Below are 17,990 nucleotides of genomic sequence, written 5' to 3' on the forward strand. Positions count from 1 at the left end.
TATGTGAGCGCGCATTGACATGTGCTTTTTTTTGGAATTCTTGATTTCTATTTTTTGCTTTTCCAAAAATTTTTTTGAAAAAATCTTTTCCTTGTATCCATTTTTGATCATCATCACCAATCATCTTGACGATCCAAAAAAAAAGATGGTAAGTTTACAAGATGAATTTATTATTAGATCTGATTATTGATATCACTTTCGTTTTTTTTTTTGTTGACTTTTTTGTTCCTCCACCAAACTAAAATTAAGATGACTGAAGACAGTAATGAAGAAATTAATCCAAAAGCCTATCCATTGGCCGATTCAGCATTGACAGCTAAAATATTCAATCTACTTCAACAGGCTAATAATTATAAACAATTAAAAAAAGGTGCCAATGAAGGTATGTTTAATGATAAAAAAAAATTCAATGATAATCGATAAATAAATCTTTTTTTCTCCCATTATCCATCCAGTGACAAAAACATTGAATCGAAATCTTGCCGAATTGGTTGTTATGTCAGCGGATACAACACCGATTGAAATCCTGTTGCATTTACCATTACTTTGTGAGGATAAAAATGTACCATATGTATTTGTTCGATCAAAGAATGCACTTGGACGTGCATGTGGTGTATCAAGGAAAATTATTGCCTGTTCAATTATATCGAATGAAGGTTCAATGCTAAAATCACAAATTGAAAGTTTACGAAATGAAATTGAAAAACTTTTGGTTTAATTTAAAAAAAACATGATCACATATTTCATCATTATTCATGTCATATTTTTGAAATTCTTTAAAAGATCTTAAATCAAAATGAATAAATATCATTGAATTGCAAAGAATAAATCCATACAAACCCCTTTTTTTCTTACTTACAAAAATCATAAATTGATTTTTTCAAACAAACCAAAAAAAAAACTAATCGGAAATCCTAATCATTTTGTTATTTGATTTGTCTAGTCTGGTTTGTGTGTAAGTGATTAATATAAAACAAAAATCATCACATATCATTTACAAAACCGAAAAGGAAAAAAAATCGATCGATTTATAATTAGAAAAATCCAGTTGATCCACATATCATCGTCGGTCGGTTGTTGTTGTTAAAATACTACCTTTTAATATGAATGAGCTGTATATTTAGTTAATTCTAATTTCAGAGCTAAGGAAAAAAGAAAATATTTATTTGGCTGTCAAACAACAAAAATAACCAGATTTTTTACCAGTGATAGACACACAGTGTTAAAAAAATGAATTCATAAGAAATACGATGATGCATGAATAATAAATCGAATGAATGAATGAAAAAACAAGATTACCTGACTGCAGTGTAAAAATCTATGAATGAAAACATTCAATAAAAAACTTTATTTTATTTTGTCAAACTGGTCAAGTATGTTTTGTATGATGATGATCGTCATCATCATTAGTCTTGTGTCATCATCATCATCGAATGTTTAATGAGTTGGATGCTTATTTTAGGTTTTTTTTTGCTTGCTGAACACAGTGTGATCGAATTATAAATAACAAATATACAGACAAACCACACACACACACATATGATGTATGTAAAACAAACAAACACATGATGTTCATAAACATAAATGTTAATTAAAAATCTTTGTGTTAATCTGGTTATATCAAGTTTGAATTAATTAAAAACAAAAACAAACTTTTACTTTCATTTTCGAATCAAATTTTCCAGACAAACAAAATGAAAAAACAGCCAGATTTTATTGATTATAAATTACGAATGAATCGTAAAGCACAGGAAAGACAGCAAAAATATTATGAAGAACAATTACAAAGGCGTCGGTTGATTGGTCAACCATCAACAATTGAACCATGGTATTCATTAAATCGTAATCGTAATATATTCATATTAGCTTCATTATTAACAAGTTTGATTTTTATCAAACCAATAGCTGATGCTATTATTGGTTTAAAAAATGCTGGTCGTTTACAAAAAGAACAAGAAAAATTTCGTAAACAATTGGATGCGGAAGAAGCTGCCGAGGAATTGAAAAAACAATCATCAAATCCAATTAATTAATTACAAATTAAATTTAAAAATGTTGTAAATATAAAAATGTAATCATCATTTTTATTTTATAGTAATAATTATTATTCTGAAAAAAAATTAAAAACTTAAAAATTTTTTAAAATCACGAACATGCAAAATTGATTGATTGTTTCAAATTACAATGTGGCTATGAAACGATGCATTTATTATGTTTATTATTTGTTTGATCAATCGTTTGATGATCATTTGCAGTTTTGTTTGCGGATGATGATGATGATAATAATGATGATGATGATGATGTTGGTAATCCATGTTCAATAGCCATTATCAATGATGTAAACAGGTTATTTACAGCTGAATTTTCTTTTGCACTATTTAAGAATATAATGAGAATGTAAGACATTTGATTTGCTCGGTGATTCGCTTTGAGTTTTTTTTAAATTTGTTATTTTACCTGACTTCAACAAATTGTGCATGCATATAATTGGCCAAATCTTTACCATCCTGTGTCGATACACAACGTTCCAAATGTAGATCAACTTTATTACCAACCAATATTATTGGAACTCTGTTCGGTTTTTTTTCAAAGAAAATTAATGATGTTATATTTTTTGACAAAAAAGTTTTCCATTCAAAAATAAAAAATTAAGCAAAAAAAACTAACTGTATTTTTCCGGTCAATTCCAATAATTTATCATAGATTACTTTGACAACTTCAAATGATTTTAGATTATTGATACTATTGTTGTAATTTTAAAACGAAATAAAAATAAAATTTTTATTAAATTAGTTCAAAGTGATAAAATCATCATAACATTACCTATAGACCAAACAATATCCATGAATATCCAAAGCATATTCATGTGGAAATATTGAATATTCATCTTGACCAGCTGTATCGACTAATTTTAATGAATATTCTTGTCCTTTAACTTTGATCTTTTTATAGAATGCTATTTTGATAGTCGACCAGAAAAATAATAAAGAAACAAATTAGTAATTAGATCAATTTTTTGTTTCACAAACAAAAAACACTCAACTGTTTTCAATGGTTGGATCATATGAATCAACAAATTGTCCTTCAACAAATTGTATTGTTAATGATGATTTACCAACAGAACGAAATCCCATCAAAGCAATTTTTCGTTGTTTTGTTGTCATTTCGTATTTGGGTGATAAGTTAATTTCTTTAAATAAATAAATAAAATTTAAGCCGCTAATCAACCAACAACAACAGGTTATTATGGAAGTAAAAACAATACAAAATCGTTCGTTTTTTATTTTGTTGTTGGTTGCTAAATGATATGATACAATGTGGAAACCGAAAATGAAAAAAAAATCAAAATTATCAATGGACAAACGGATTGATTGATTGATTGATATCACAATTTGCTAATCAATAAGTTTTTCATATTAAAAAACCATTGAATGAGGAAAAAAGAGAGCAAAGCAAAAAATCGTCGTATCAACAACAACAACAGAAAAAAAACATGATGTTTAGAAAATTTGAAATAATAGCAACCAGATGGCATTGTTTTTAGAATTCTTTTGAAAAAAATCATTGAAAAAGGAATCCAATCGATCAAAACAAAATTAAATTCAATCCGTATCACCATCATTGAATTCGAAAGAAAAAAAAATCCTTCATCAATCTAATCGATAATTAGATTTTCATCATTATCATCATTATCTATTGATCTTTTTTTATTTAGTTGACCGGTTAAAAAATCAAAATCGAAATGAAAATCGTGATCAACGAAAAAAAGATCATTTCAATCAATCAATCAATTATCGATTATTATTATTATTTGAACAATAGATATGACCGGCTAATCGGTAAAACAATAGGCTTTTCAATTTTTTTTTTGTTAAAAATAAAAAAAATCTCAGTATCAAATTTCATCATTAAATTTAGAAAAGTGAAAAAAAATTTTCGTTGATTCGTTTACAGGTGAAAGTGATGATGATGCTTATCATTCACATCCACCCAACACAACACATCGTTGGAGAAAGTGCAAAAGATTATTTTAATAAAGTTCATTTTTTTTCTATTAAAATCAGGTAAATTCAGGTCAAACTTGTAGTTTTTGACTACTTATTTACTACCAGTCGGTGATGTCATCATCTTCACATGAAAACCAAAAGAAAAAAAAATTAAGGTGCTAATTGAAATGCGATGCAAAAAAAAGAGGGGAAAAAGCTTGATTTTTATCCAATGAAAAAATGAAATGAAATTTCGGTTTCGATTTCATTTTGTTTCAATCATGTTCAATGGACAACTCTTTCATTTTTAGAGAAAAAACTTCAAAGAATGTGATTTTGAAGCCAAGCTTTCTTAACTAAAAATTGATTGAAAAAGAATAATAATGATCACCTATATCGTGAGAATAGTGAGAATTTTTATATTTATGATTAGAAAATAAAACAACAGCACACACAAATAAAGTTGTCAATCAATCGTTCAAGAAAATGTTCACACATCATTTTTTTTTATAAATCATCAATTTACCATTCTTTACGAATATTTAAATGCCGTCATCATCAGATGATGATGTTGAAGACAATATCATCATCATCGTTTTCGACGACCACACAATGACATCATTGTGTTCATCATCATCAAGAAAGAAAAAAGAAAAAACCTACGATGTGAAATTTGAAGAAAAAATAAAAAAATTAAAAATGATTTTTTTCGTTGCCTAAACTGGATCGGTTTCGATATATTGTTATGAAGGATGATATAAAGGATGATAATGGATTTGGTGAATGAATGTAAAAATAGATAAAGATTTTTTTTCCAAAGAAAAAAGGGTCCAAGATGATGATTGTTGTTGTTGTTTGGTTTGATATTGAAACCATTATTATCATCATCATTCGGAAAAAAAGAATGAAGAAGATTTTTACATTTTACAATGATGATGATGTAATGAATATTTAATGATGATTTTTTTTCGAATTTGAATTTCATTTGATCGAATCGACTTGATTTTTAGATTGCCACTGTATCAACCAGTTTTAGTTTCAGTTTCTGGTTGTGTATGAAGAAAAAGAAGAGAGAAATTAAGTTAAATTTACTTTTGATTTTCATTGATTGATTTAGTTGTCAGCAAATCAAACAAAATCAACAACTTTCTCTTTCAAATTGCGATCATCATCATCGAGATTATTTCCATAACTGATTTGAACCAGGTAAAATATCATTTAAATTTTTGATTTTGATCGAATCGTATCGTTTTATCATCGTATCAACATCCGAGAAACTGTCAGAAAATATTAATAATTTTTCGTCAAACGTTACCAAAACCAATTTATCATACCTGAAGATCTTTTTTTTGTTGTTGTTGAAAAACTACAACCGACAATTTGATTAAATTAACAAAAAAGAAAAGAAACAAACAAAAAAAACCATAATTGAAAAACAAAATGATAAAAATTATTGAATTATCCGATACACTCCTTTTTTTCAATTAATTTGAATGATGCTACCTGTTTTTTTTGTTTTTCTTTTTTATGATGTTCGGGTCAATCATTATTATTGCTACTGAATAAAAATGAAATGATGGGTTAATAAAAAAAATTGGATTTCAATGAATTTTTTGTATTTGGCCTTTCGGGCCGAATCTTAATCATGTTCACAACAAACAAAAAAACATTCCTTAACACAAAGCAGCCGACAAATTTTGTCTACACTATATATCAAGCCAATTATATATTGAATAACATAAACATAACATGTTTAGGGATGCAAAAAAATTCATCATTACAGAAGCGCCACTTGACTTGACTTGACTTATTTTTTTTTCTGGTTGCTTTTTGAATGCATAAATAATAATAATAATGATGATAAATAAAATAAAAAATTTTTTTCTCTGTATAAAAATAGATAATTTCATCATCATTTCTTTTAGAAGATTTTCATTTCATTTTTTTTTTGAAATGATGGTGTGAAAAGGGGAAAGCGAAAAAAATTTTGTTCAAATTTGACAGACAAAAATCGATTTGAAATGAAATAAAATGAAAAATTGAACATTTCAACAATGATGATGATGATCGATAACTAAACATTTCCAAAAAAAAGTTATCGATCATCAAATAAATGTATATTTGGAAACGAAAAAAAAAGATAGATTTTTTGTTTTTTCACCTGGTTCTCTCGCTCTTTCATTTGACATCACGAATTTACATTTTTTATCATTTTTTTTTCTACAATGTTTTATCACCAGATAAAACTAACTAACTAACTAAATGGGGATAAACAAACGAAAAACAAAACAAAACAAAACAAAACAAAACAGATACAGATGATGATGGTGGTCAACATTTAAAATTTTCAAATATTTTTTTTTTATTGATGAATTTTTAGCCAGTTTGACGTCGTAATATTTATCTCCTATTATTGATTGGAAACAAAAATTTTCGCAAATTATTTTTAGATTTTTCGTTTTGTTTTTTTTTGGGCCAAATCAATATTGATCAATTCATTTTTGTTTGAAAAATCTATCCAAACATTCGGATTTTATCACATTTAATTTTCCTTGTTCAAAAAACAAAAACAAAATGAATTTACGAATCTGTGTTCATCACATTCAAAAACAACAACAAAAAACAAAACAAAACGATTGATCATTTTACCGGTGAGAAAAAGAAAAAAACCTTCAGATTTTGTTTCCAGATTTGAATTTTTTTCTTTTGCAAATCAAACAAACAAATTTAATTAAAAGTTATATCATTCATCAACTGGTGCAGTGTGTGAACAAGAAAACTTGAAAAAGAGAACCAACAAACAGTTGGTTTTTCTATCACTATCTTTTTTTCTGGTAATTTTCCCATTTCCTTTTCAGTGAAAGTTATTTTCAGCCAGAAACTTTCATCATCATCATCATCTTCATCTGGCTATTTTTTTCCCCCATTCGACTAAGTTATTTTTTGCTCTGGATTTTTTTCTTTTACCCGTTGAAACGAAATGACAACAACAACACTGTAGTGAGAAGGGGAAATGAAAGATGAATCAAAGAGAGAAAAAAAAAAGAATTATGAAAGTAATCGAAATCGAAAGGAAAAAATGATAAACTAAAAAAGATTGATTGAAAATAATTATTGAAATTTTTTTGGTTTTTTGGATCATTTTTTTCTTTGGTAAGGATGATTAATGTAATGTTTTGAAGACAAAATAAATCTTTCCGGAACATTTTTCTGTAAAGGAAAAAAAATTTCCCGAAAAAATGTACCGGATTTTCCTCTATCTTTTTGGCCAAATATTCATCATTTGAGAACCAAAGGAATTTTCATTATGAAAATGAAAATCCAATCTACTGTTGTTGTTTTCATTCATTCATTTGAATGTGGATGATGATAATGACAATGGTTTGAACACAAGGTTTGTTTGTTTGTTGTTTTTTCCAAAACTGAAAACGAAAAAAAAGAAAAGAGAATGGAATTGTTGGATTCATTTTGGTTCGACGATTAGATAACTTGATTTTTTTTTTTCTTTTCACATATATAAAAATATACACAACCAACCAACCAACTTTGCTATTTATGGTTACTTTAAATAGACAGGACATGTTAGCTAGCCGCAAATAAATTTTTTTTTATTATAAATTTTTCAAGTTTTATGAAACGAAATTTCTCTTTTAAAGATGATGATGATGATATTAACTTGAGACAACCTTGCCACTTGTTTTTTTATATATCGGTCCATGCTTGATGATGATGATGTTTGGAATCAAGTTTTTGCTTGCAAAACTAGGCCGATCAACCAAAATCAACATCATCATGGTAGATAGAAACAAAAACTTGGTCTACACACACACCGTTATTTGGGTAAAATTGAGGTGAAAAATTTCTCTTCACCAAGAAACCAAGAAAATGAACTTTCCACTGATGAGAGAAACCAGCGTTCGAGAGTGAGAGAGAAAGAAAGACATTCCTGACTGGCTTTGATGATAATGTGTGTTCACCTTTCTCTTGATGGTGAATCTCGCTCTTTTTTTCGTTGATTTGGTTCGAGCGAAAATGAAATTTTTCGTTTAAAGAAGAAGAAGGTTGTTTTTTTTCCAGATCAGGCATCTTTGGGCATCTCATCTCTCATTTATTATCATCATCATCAAAATGGTTTGCTACTTTTTTTTAAAAAAAGACAATCTTCTTAAGACGAATGAAGCTATAAATTGATATTTGAACAAATTTAGGTCTCGTCATTCGTTAGAATGTAGACCATCGTTAAAGATCGGCCAGCCAAAAATTCAAAAAATCAAAACAAAAAAAAATTAATATTTTCAAATGGTGAACACATATAAACCCACACAAACACACAAATTATGACTACCAAATTATCATCGTGTGTGTGTGTTTGTGCCATTCGTTCATTCAAGCAAAACATTAAATCATTATCATCAAAATTGTGATTTTTAAACGATATTTCGATCAATCGATAATCGATAATGAACCAATATTGATTGATACAGCAAATGTTCATATGTTGGCATAGATCAAAAAATGTCGTCGTCGTCGTCGATATTGTGTATTTGTGTATTATGTTAAGTTATGTAATGTGAATAAATTGTGTGTTTTTTGTGGGAAAAAAAACCTCAGTAAAAAAGAAGTTAAAAACGGTGTTTTAAAAAAACCGGCTAAAAAATTGATCATCATCATCGTTACCAAAAAGAAAAAAAACGATGCCACCAGCACCGCCACCTATCTCCGGTGTTACAACGGAGATAATCTATCCGGATGAAGAAGAAGCTAATAATGATCCATCATTATATGATAATGATCATCATCATCATCATCATTATGATGATGGTTCGTCATCGTCCATAGTGGCAAAAACAATCATCGATTCATCAACAAATAATGATTATCATAATCAACAACAACAAAAAAATCATCACCATCATGAACGTTTACAACATGGTCATCCTATGATGAATGTTGATGATGAATATTATGAAAATACAAAAAATCTACCAACATCCATATCATCAATAAACAAAAATAAAATTTATAACAACCATCATCATCATAATGATGATGATGATGCGAATGATTCGGATGATGCGGAGGATGAAGAAGAATCGAAAAAATATCGTAAAAAATTATTAATTTCATTGGGAATGTTATTACCAGCAGTTGCAGCCATTATTGGTATGTTTGTCCACTTTTTGTTTGTTGTTTTCGCTTTCAAAATTCAAAATTCATTATGAAATAAGAGAAAAAAAAGAAATAATAATTGAATAGATCCTTTTTGATTCAATTACCGGATTTTCAGTGAAAATCTTTCTTTCTTTCCTTTTGCACCGTGACCAACCTATACAAAACATTGACAAATGTTTTTTTCTTTTGAAAATATGAATGAATGAATGAAAAGTGGAAAAAAAAGAAAATAGGATTTTTCATTTCATTTCTTTTATTGTCATCTTTATCATCGTTTTCTTCAGCAAACAAACAAAATAAGAAAGATTATTATCATTATGGTGGTTAAATAAAGAGGGAATCGTTTATTTTGTTTCAAAAAAAACGAAAGTCTTTTTTTTCAAAGTTAACAACAGTTTTTCAATATATGCTCCATTTGTTTAATGGAGCATACGAGATCAATTTTTTCTTGTTGTTGTTGAATGTATGTGAATAGAACGCACCTATACGGTTGTTGTCTAACTGAATTTGTAAATATTGATAATGATTTTCTGCGTTATGGATATGATAACAAACTATGGAAAAAAAATCCGGGTCGAAAGGAAATTAGTTTCGATTCTAATTTTGATGTTTCTTCTTTCTTCTTTTATTGATGATTAATTTTTTTATTCAAACACAATCTACAGGTGTTATGGCATGGGCAATAAGCACCGAAGTTGTACTTGGAGCCAAACGTGAAGCACAACGTCGTAATGGCGGTGGTGGTGAATATCATCATGATTATCATTTTAAAATACCAAATGTAATAATAATATTTTTAACCGGGGAAGATTTCCCGACAAAAAAAACTTTTCTAAAATCTTATCTGTTTTTTTTTCTTGTTTGTTCTGAAACACAGAGATATGATTATACACGATTTACTAATGCACCACCATCATCAATGATGTTACCACAAAAACCTGAAATGTTGGTCGAAGATTTTAGCCATAATCATCGTCATCATCAAGATAATGATGATAATCAAAATAATAATTTGAACGCATTTCAACAAAGATTAGAAACATTAAGTAAAGAATTTATTAATCGTAGAACTGGTAATTGTTTTAATCAACGATTTTTAAAACATTTTTTGTAATTAATTTTTTTTTAATTTACAACAAAATTTAGATCCAGAAAATACTAATAATAATGATCAGCAAACAATAAATGAGCTAAAAAATCGTCTGAATCAAGAAAATTTAGCCGAATTGTTTGCCAAATTATTTGCTAATCATCAACATAATCAACATTCTTCATTAAAAAATCAAAATAGTAACAACCCACGTATTGTAGTTTTAGCTGCTGCACCTAGTCAATCCGCTTCCTCTTCCATAGTGACCTCAACATTATCATCATTAGTAGCATCGAAAAAACATAATCCACATCCACATCATTTTATCAGTGAAACATCAATTACATCAACATCACAACCAAAAGCAATGGAATTAAAAATTGCATCACCATCATCATCCACTCGAAAAGAAACCGGTAAAAATCATTCACAACAACAACAACAAACTAAATCTAATGGTAAACAACAATCATCAGCTTCTTCATCATCAAAATCTAAGCAAAAACAACAACAACAACAATCATCATCGACAAAAACGGATATCAAATTCAAAGTTCATATTGACCAACCGAAACAACGAAAACAACAACAACAAGTGGAAAAAACAAAATCAACAGGTAAAAATCCAAAAACGGTACCAATGAAATCATCGACAAAACCGACAAAATCAAAAAATTATGAAAAAGAATTTGATTCTTTGTTGAAAAAAATTGAAAATCTGGAAAAACAAAAATTTCAACCACAAAAATCGACAAAAACCGATCAGACAAAAAAAGAATTATTTAGTAATAAAAATACTGAAATTGCTAAAAAACTGAGAAAATTTATGGATACAGCACCAAAAGAAGAACCTGCAAGACCATTTATGTATCAATCTTCATTGATGCAACAAATGCAAATGCAACAACAACAACAGCAGCAGCAACAACAAGAACCAACGGAAGCGGAACAACAACAACAACAACAGCAATGGGATCCAATGCCACCACAAATGCCACCACCTATTCTACCACCAATGCCATATATGTCTGCACCATTTATGCAACAACAACCAATACCGCCGCCACCACCACAGGATATGGATCAATCATCACAACAAATCAATCAAAATGAAATTTATCCAAATTATTATGGACAACAACAACAACAATATCCACCATTACCACAGCAACAGCCAGAACAAGGTTATCAACCATATCTACCGCCACCACCGCCACCGAATGTTTATCAGAATTATCCACCACCATCACAGAATTATCCCGAACAACAACAACAACAATATTCACCATATCCTACTCAACAACAACAACCACAGAATATGATGCAATCATCAGATCAAATACAAACTTATGTTCATCCAAATCAATATCAACAATCACCATCATCGCCACAAGGACAACCTTATCAACATTATTCATCACAACAACAGGAACAACATCAACAACAACAACCATTAGAGCCATTCATAGAAGATATGATGGAAACAACAACAAAAAAACCTAGTAAATTTAGTCAAATTAGTCGACGATTTCAATTAAGCAGAATATTTACATCGGTTATGCCTAAAAGTAAAAAAGCAAAAAAACGTCCACAACCACCACCACAATCACAATCATCTGAATATCAATATGAAGATCCAAGACAAAATCAAATGATGCCACCACCACCACCACAAATGCAAGAAGAAGGATCAGAAATGATGGGAGGACCACCACCACCACCAATGGGACAGGATGATCAACCACCATATGATCAAATGATTACACAAGAATCACGATATAAACCGGCATATAGAGGACATGGCCATGGACATTATGGACCGAAAGAAGCAGCCGGTATGCAAGTTAGATTCGGTGCTGGTCCAATGGGTGGTGGTAGTCAAGTAAAAGTAAATCCAATGGCCATATTAAAAACATTAGCATTTCCTATGATGAAACGACCGGCAATGAATCTTAATGGTAAAGTTGTATTAGGTATTGTATTGGAAAATGGTGTAGGCGGTGGTCATGGTCCATATCGAAAACCAAAAACAGTATTCCAACATTATAGTACCGGTCGTATTAAAAGATAAATCAAGAATCTTTTTATTTTCTTCAAATTTTTCATGACAAAATGCCATCTCAACACATAACAGACTTGAAAAAAAATTATTCACACAATGAAATTTTACATATAAAAATGCACACAAATGGTATTCCGCATTTTTTTTCCAAATGAACTTTTTTTTCAGGCTGGCTTCTAAGGGAAAAGTTCATTTTGTTGTTCATAATTTTATAAATTCACTTAGGACACTAAATTGATAGGATATTTGAAACATCATTTTTTCTTTGTTTTTGGTGTGAAAAAAACCATTGCTTATCCAAAAAACAAAACAAAATCACACTAATCATCATCAATTTTAATTTCACTCAAAAATCAAGTTGCCAATCTCTTTCTTTTTTTCAATTAATTGAACCGAACAAATTTTTTCAAATTAATCAATTTTCTTTTAAATTTTATATATTTGTGATAGAGGCATTCTCTCTCTCGGTTGCTTGCTTTATGAAAAAAAATCAAATCAAACAAATTCTTCAAGTACAAATCTCTTAGGTTTCTCTCTCTCTCTCTATGCTTTTTTTGCCTAAAAGAAAACTTTTTTACCATTTTCATTTTTTTCCCAAATGTATTTATTAGTTGACCACATTTTTTTCTTCATACTTTCTTTTGATTTTTTCAATTAATTTTTTTTATTTGTTGTAAAATTTTTAAGAATTTTCTCATACACACACCATATCGACATCAATCATAATGATGATTTACAAAAAAAACAACAACAGAAAACATTATTATTATTATTATTATTCAAATTTTTTTTCTTCTCTTCTAACTGTTTATGTTTAGAATTCAAATAAATTTTCTAAAAATTTTTTTTGTAGATTAAATCAAAAAAAATTCAAATTCGTTTACAAGTATGTTCACTAGATGGCAGCTGGTGTTGCATAGAATTTCTTCAACCAAAATCCAAAATGATCATTTTAATTGAAACGGATATTGTTTTTGTTTCGTGGTCATTTATCATTAAATATTGAAATGAAATGAGAAAAAAAACATCAACAACAGCAACAACAACAACCAAAAAGGTTAATTGAAAATTTCCTGGCCTTAGATATTCCGATCGACACACACACAGTGAGAGATGCATGCAGTCAGTTCAAACTTCAGTGCATTCTGTTTGATAAAAGTTGGCTTTCTGGTTTTTTTTCTTTACCTGCCTTTTTCAAACAAACAAAAAACAAAAAACAAATGAAAAAAAAGTTTACATTGGAAAAAATATTTGCTTTTGGCTTACTTTGCTTTTGCTATGGCAAGCAAGCAAGCAAAAACAACAACAGCCATTAAAATTGAATGGTATTCCATAGAAAAAAAAAAATACGTAGTACAAACACAAGTCGGACGTTGTTGTTATATTTGCAAATGGGAATCATCCATTCTCTTACACACACTTTATCAATCTCTCTAGATTCACATATAGGTAAATACAACCAAATACCTGTCAAGTTGAGCAATAAATTATTTTCGTTTTTCGTTTTTTTTGTTGAATTTTTTTTTTTTTTTGGTCGAGAAATTCGTAATTTTTTTCAACACACTCACTCACTCACTTGCTTTACTTTGATTGCAATCAAATGATGATGTTCACTGCAATGGCTAGCTGGCTGGTTTGGTTATTTTTAAATGGTTTTTTTTTCATCAAGCGAAACAAAAAAAAAAATGATCGTTTGTTAGTGGTGGTGGTCAATGGTCATCGGCAATGTTGACAATCTTTGGCCACAGAATCGATCTGTTGATTCATAAACTTTGTTGTCTTTTTGATTGAAATCTTCATCAAAATTGAAATTTTAAATTTTAAAATTAAAACAAAAAAAAATACCCTCATTATAAATTCATCTTTTTTGATTGTGAAAATTTTTTGGTAATCTTAACTTGGAAAGAATTCCAAGAAAACAGAGAAAAAAGTTTTGATGATGATGTGTGATCTGCGTCGGCGATCAACTACATGATGGTAATGTCAGGTTTGATTGTGATTTGATCATCCGCATCATCAACATACAATGTTTTTTTTGCTGGCCATCATTTTTAGCCTGGCGGGATATCATCATTTTTAATATGAAAATTTTTTATTTTTCTTTTGGAGTTTGAAGTTTGAAAATGACTCATCTGAATGAATGAATGAATTTCATTCTGGTTGATTTTTTTCCAACGATGATGATGGATCGTATACGAATGGATGGATGGATATAATCAGCTTTCGAAAATTGAACTAAGAGAGAAAAACAAAATTCCTAAAACTAAATCTTTTTCGCTTTTTGCACAGCATTTTTTCAATGGAATTTTCTATAGAAATCATTATCGTTGAGGGGAGAAAAAAAAGGGTTATGTTTGAATCAAGGGTAATAAATATTGTCAAGAAAAAAAATTTTGATCATAGATAATATTGCAAGATGAAGAGAAAGTGGCTATAAAAAGTTTTAGAAGAAAAAATTACACATCTCTCTCTCTCTCTCTCTCTCTCTCTCTCTCTCTCTCTCTCTGAATATGAATATTATCAATGATCATCATCATCATTTTTCTCGATAATAATAATAATAATCGATTGTTTTTTGACCCCTCTTTCTGTTCATCTCCACGACGACGGATGTATTCGTAAATGATGAAGAAGATGATGATTTTGATCTTCATCATCTTCAAATCTTTCACACACACCACATGATGCCCAATTCAAAGTCTTTGTCTTTGAATATATGCACACCATCATCAATCTATTTCAGGTAAAATCTGCATACATTGATTTTGAAAATAATCAAAATCCGAAAAAGAAAAAAGATTCTTTGCATATTGATTAGATATTGTGTCTGTGTGTGTGTGTTTACTGATGTTTGATGTGTTTTTTTTGTTTGTGTGTGTATGATAGAATGCGGTCAAAACAACAACAACCAAACTTTGAATGAATCAATGTTTGATGAATCACCAACATCATCATAAACTGGCTGTATATATGATGCTTTGGCTGAAGAAAATCTGGCTGATTTTCTGTTTTTGAATGGGAAATAATCATAATAAATTTTATCTACCTTTAATAATAATCATAAAAAAAAATTATGATCAAGATCAGCATCAGCAGCAATAGTTATAAATCATTTTTGGTCAAATATAAATCCATATTGCTTTTATAGTCAAACATCACCACAATACACATTTATCGGATATAGGATTTATTTTTTTTCTCACACAATTCATATCAATATGAAAAAAAAAATTTAAAAATCATCAACCTAACCTCACTCAACTATGAATAACAGGCATAGTCATAGTCATCAACCTAACCTCACTGAACTATGAATCACAGTCATAGTCATAGTCATCAACCTAACCTCACTCAACCATGAATCACAGTCATAGTCATGGTCATCAACCTAACCTCACTCAACCATGAATCACAGTCATAGTCATGGTCATCAACCTAACCTCACTCAACTATGAATCACAGTCATAGTCATAGTCATCAACCTAACCTCACTGAACTATGAATCATAGTCATAGTCATAGTCATAGTCATCAACCTAACCTCACTGAACTATGAATCATAGTCATAGTCATAGTCATCAACCTAACCTCACTCAACTATGAATCACAGTCATAGTCATGGTCATCAACCTAACCTCACTCAACTATGAATCATAGTCATAGTCATAGTCATCAACCTAACCTCACTCAACCATGAATCACAGTGGGCATGCAGTGATTGCAGCTCATTCGTGTTTTTTTTAATTAAAATCATTTTGGCAAACGGTATTTTTAAAATTTTTTTTTAATATTCGTAAATTCCATTTTAAATGATATATGTAATCATCATAAATATGGATGATTTCAATTTTATTATTCGAAAAAATAGATAAAATCAATGCGGTTTGAAGAAGAAAAAGATGGCACTCTCTTTCACAGCTTATCAATAAATTTTTATTTCTTGCAAGAAAAAAACAAGAAATAAATAGATAATTTTGTCGAAAAAAATAAGATAAAAACCACCATCATCATCATTATTATCATCATTTTTTTGAACTTGACCAATTTACGAATTGTCACCATTATCATTATCATTAATCGACGATTGAAAAGAAAAAGAAATTTCAATCAATTCGGAAGAACCCCATTCAAATATTTTCATCATTCGTTCAAAAACAAACAACAAACAAGGATCGAAATAGCCATCATATTATTATTAAAAATCAAAAGAATCCAATCAATCTTAAGATTATCATTTCTTATATCTGATAAAGCAAGTGAGTGAGAGAGAAAGAAAATCGTCTATATAAGGCAAAAAGAACAACAAAAAAGATGTTTTTTCCGACAAAACAAAAATGCTTTTCAAATCTGGTTTTATGCAAAAAACGAAAAAAACTTGAATATATTTTTTTTGTTTTAGGCAAATTGGAGCAACCTTTTTCGAGGAAGCTGAATGCGCGCGTGTAAAATACCTGTGAATATCAGCAACAACAACAAAAAACTTGTATGAATGAAAAATTGGTTTGTTTTAATTAGGAAAACAAAAACAACAAAAGGTAAATCTGTCTGGACAAGCGCAAGATAATAACGATGATGATGATGTTTTTCTGCAGAAAAAAATTCTTTTTCCCAAAAAAAACACTTTAACCTGTCGTTTGGCAAAAAAATGTATCGATCGGAATCTCTAATTTGTCGTGTTTTTTTTTTTTTTTTTTTTGGTGGAGGGGGGAAGAAACAAATTACTAAACAAACTATTTATACACCAAACACACACCTTCAGGGTCAATCTAGTCAACAAAACAAAAAAAAAATACCAATATTGGATATACTCCATATATTCCAGAAGAGAGCGTTATTAAAAAATAACTTTTTTTTTGTTTTTTTGAAAACTATGTATGGGCCCCTTAAATAATGAATTCATTTTTTTCTTTTCTCTCTTTGGTTGAAGACAATAAACCAAAAAGAAAAAAAGTTGATTTTTTTCCTTCTTCTTCTTCTTCAGTTGTGTTGTTACCTTCGTTATTTGCCTGTAAGGCGAATATGAAACGAAAATTTCAATCCAGGTAAAAAAAATTTTGTGTAGAAAATGAAATGAAAAAAAATCTAATCAACTCCATGACATGACATGACCATGAATGTGTTTCGTTCTTGTTCTTCATTCTTTCCACTTTGGAAAAAAATAGCCAGAGAGAGGTTAACCTTTTGTTGAGATTCATTCGTTTGCTGCAGGTGGCCATTGGCCCTTCAACATTCGTTCAAAAGCCTGTATAAGTGTGTGTATGTGTGTTGGTTGTTGATGATTTTACCTGAAACAAAAAACGGGAAAAAAACTCTCCCGGCTTCAAAAATAATCATGGTTGATAGTGGCCTGTCGTCGTCGTCGTCGTAGTCTCTAACCATGACAAAATGATACAGACAGAGATAGATCAGGAGAGAGGTTAGGTTAAATGTTTGTGGTGGTGGTAATTTTTTTTTTGGTCGATTTGTAGCACGATTTCATCGTCATCATCATCATTGAATCATTTACCACCACCGATATTCAAAAAAGACCTTGGCCATTTTCATTGATTGAACTAAGTATTAGCAAAAAAGAAACAAGCCCCGATTTTCTTCAATTTTTGTTGTCTTGTTCAATTCATATTCGGGATCGTCGAAATTGTTTGATTGCATTGCAGTGTGCTATGCTATTCATTCATTCACAA

At 29.4% G+C, this 17,990-nt stretch overlaps 4 protein-coding genes across 4 annotated transcripts; 3 read left to right on the top strand and 1 right to left on the bottom strand.

Annotated features, from left to right (window-relative positions):
* The first annotated feature begins 3 nt into the window (after positions 1-3).
* On the top strand, positions 4-829 carry hoip (NHP2-like protein 1 hoip). The gene is made up of 3 exons (XM_075823690.1): positions 4-141; positions 247-382; positions 456-829. Exons 2-3 carry the CDS (start codon positions 250-252, stop codon positions 716-718), a joined length of 396 nt encoding a protein of 131 aa, XP_075679805.1. The 5' UTR covers positions 4-141; positions 247-249; the 3' UTR covers positions 719-829.
* A 585-nt stretch (positions 830-1,414) lies between these two features.
* LOC113790039 (uncharacterized) lies at positions 1,415-2,152 on the top strand. The gene is made up of 2 exons (XM_027339652.2): positions 1,415-1,842; positions 1,906-2,152. The coding sequence occupies exons 1-2, from the start codon at positions 1,695-1,697 to the stop codon at positions 2,031-2,033; spliced, it is 276 nt and encodes a 91-aa protein (XP_027195453.2). The 5' UTR covers positions 1,415-1,694; the 3' UTR covers positions 2,034-2,152.
* Rheb (Ras homolog enriched in brain) lies at positions 2,065-3,464 on the bottom strand. Its single transcript, XM_027339646.2, has 5 exons — positions 3,044-3,464; positions 2,824-2,956; positions 2,668-2,742; positions 2,458-2,571; positions 2,065-2,374 (listed from the first exon to the last, which is right to left on the bottom strand). The coding sequence occupies exons 1-5, from the start codon at positions 3,162-3,164 to the stop codon at positions 2,191-2,193; spliced, it is 627 nt and encodes a 208-aa protein (XP_027195447.1). The 5' UTR covers positions 3,165-3,464; the 3' UTR covers positions 2,065-2,190.
* A 4,661-nt stretch (positions 3,465-8,125) lies between these two features.
* On the top strand, positions 8,126-13,075 carry LOC113790000 (uncharacterized). Its single transcript, XM_027339606.2, has 4 exons — positions 8,126-9,149; positions 9,824-9,939; positions 10,036-10,231; positions 10,305-13,075. Exons 1-4 carry the CDS (start codon positions 8,681-8,683, stop codon positions 12,317-12,319), a joined length of 2,796 nt encoding a protein of 931 aa, XP_027195407.2. The 5' UTR covers positions 8,126-8,680; the 3' UTR covers positions 12,320-13,075.
* The last annotated feature ends 4,915 nt before the right edge of the window (positions 13,076-17,990 follow it).

This window comes from Dermatophagoides pteronyssinus, unplaced genomic scaffold, assembly GCF_027571235.1.
Source record: "Dermatophagoides pteronyssinus isolate colony J.1.1.1.1 unplaced genomic scaffold, Derpt_VIB-CSIC_2022.12 sq0034, whole genome shotgun sequence".
NCBI lineage: Eukaryota > Metazoa > Arthropoda > Arachnida > Sarcoptiformes > Pyroglyphidae > Dermatophagoides > Dermatophagoides pteronyssinus.

Coding starts and splice junctions, on each gene's coding strand:
- LOC113790039 (XM_027339652.2), top strand. CDS start 1,695: ATGAAAAAACAGCCAGATTTTATTGATTATAAATTACGAATGAATCGT. Junction 1,843..1,905: donor ACCATGGTATTCATTAAATC/GTAATCGTAATA, acceptor TCAAACCAATAG/CTGATGCTATTATTGGTTTA.
- hoip (XM_075823690.1), top strand. CDS start 250: ATGACTGAAGACAGTAATGAAGAAATTAATCCAAAAGCCTATCCATTG. Junction 383..455: donor AAAAAAAGGTGCCAATGAAG/GTATGTTTAATG, acceptor TTATCCATCCAG/TGACAAAAACATTGAATCGA.
- LOC113790000 (XM_027339606.2), top strand. CDS start 8,681: ATGCCACCAGCACCGCCACCTATCTCCGGTGTTACAACGGAGATAATC. Junction 9,940..10,035: donor ATCATTTTAAAATACCAAAT/GTAATAATAATA, acceptor TCTGAAACACAG/AGATATGATTATACACGATT. Junction 10,232..10,304: donor ATTTATTAATCGTAGAACTG/GTAATTGTTTTA, acceptor AACAAAATTTAG/ATCCAGAAAATACTAATAAT.
- Rheb (XM_027339646.2), bottom strand. CDS start 3,164: ATGACAACAAAACAACGAAAAATTGCTTTGATGGGATTTCGTTCTGTT. Junction 2,957..3,043: donor TGATCCAACCATTGAAAACA/GTTGAGTGTTTT, acceptor CTATCAAAATAG/CATTCTATAAAAAGATCAAA. Junction 2,572..2,667: donor GAATTGACCGGAAAAATACA/GTTAGTTTTTTT, acceptor AAAACCGAACAG/AGTTCCAATAATATTGGTTG.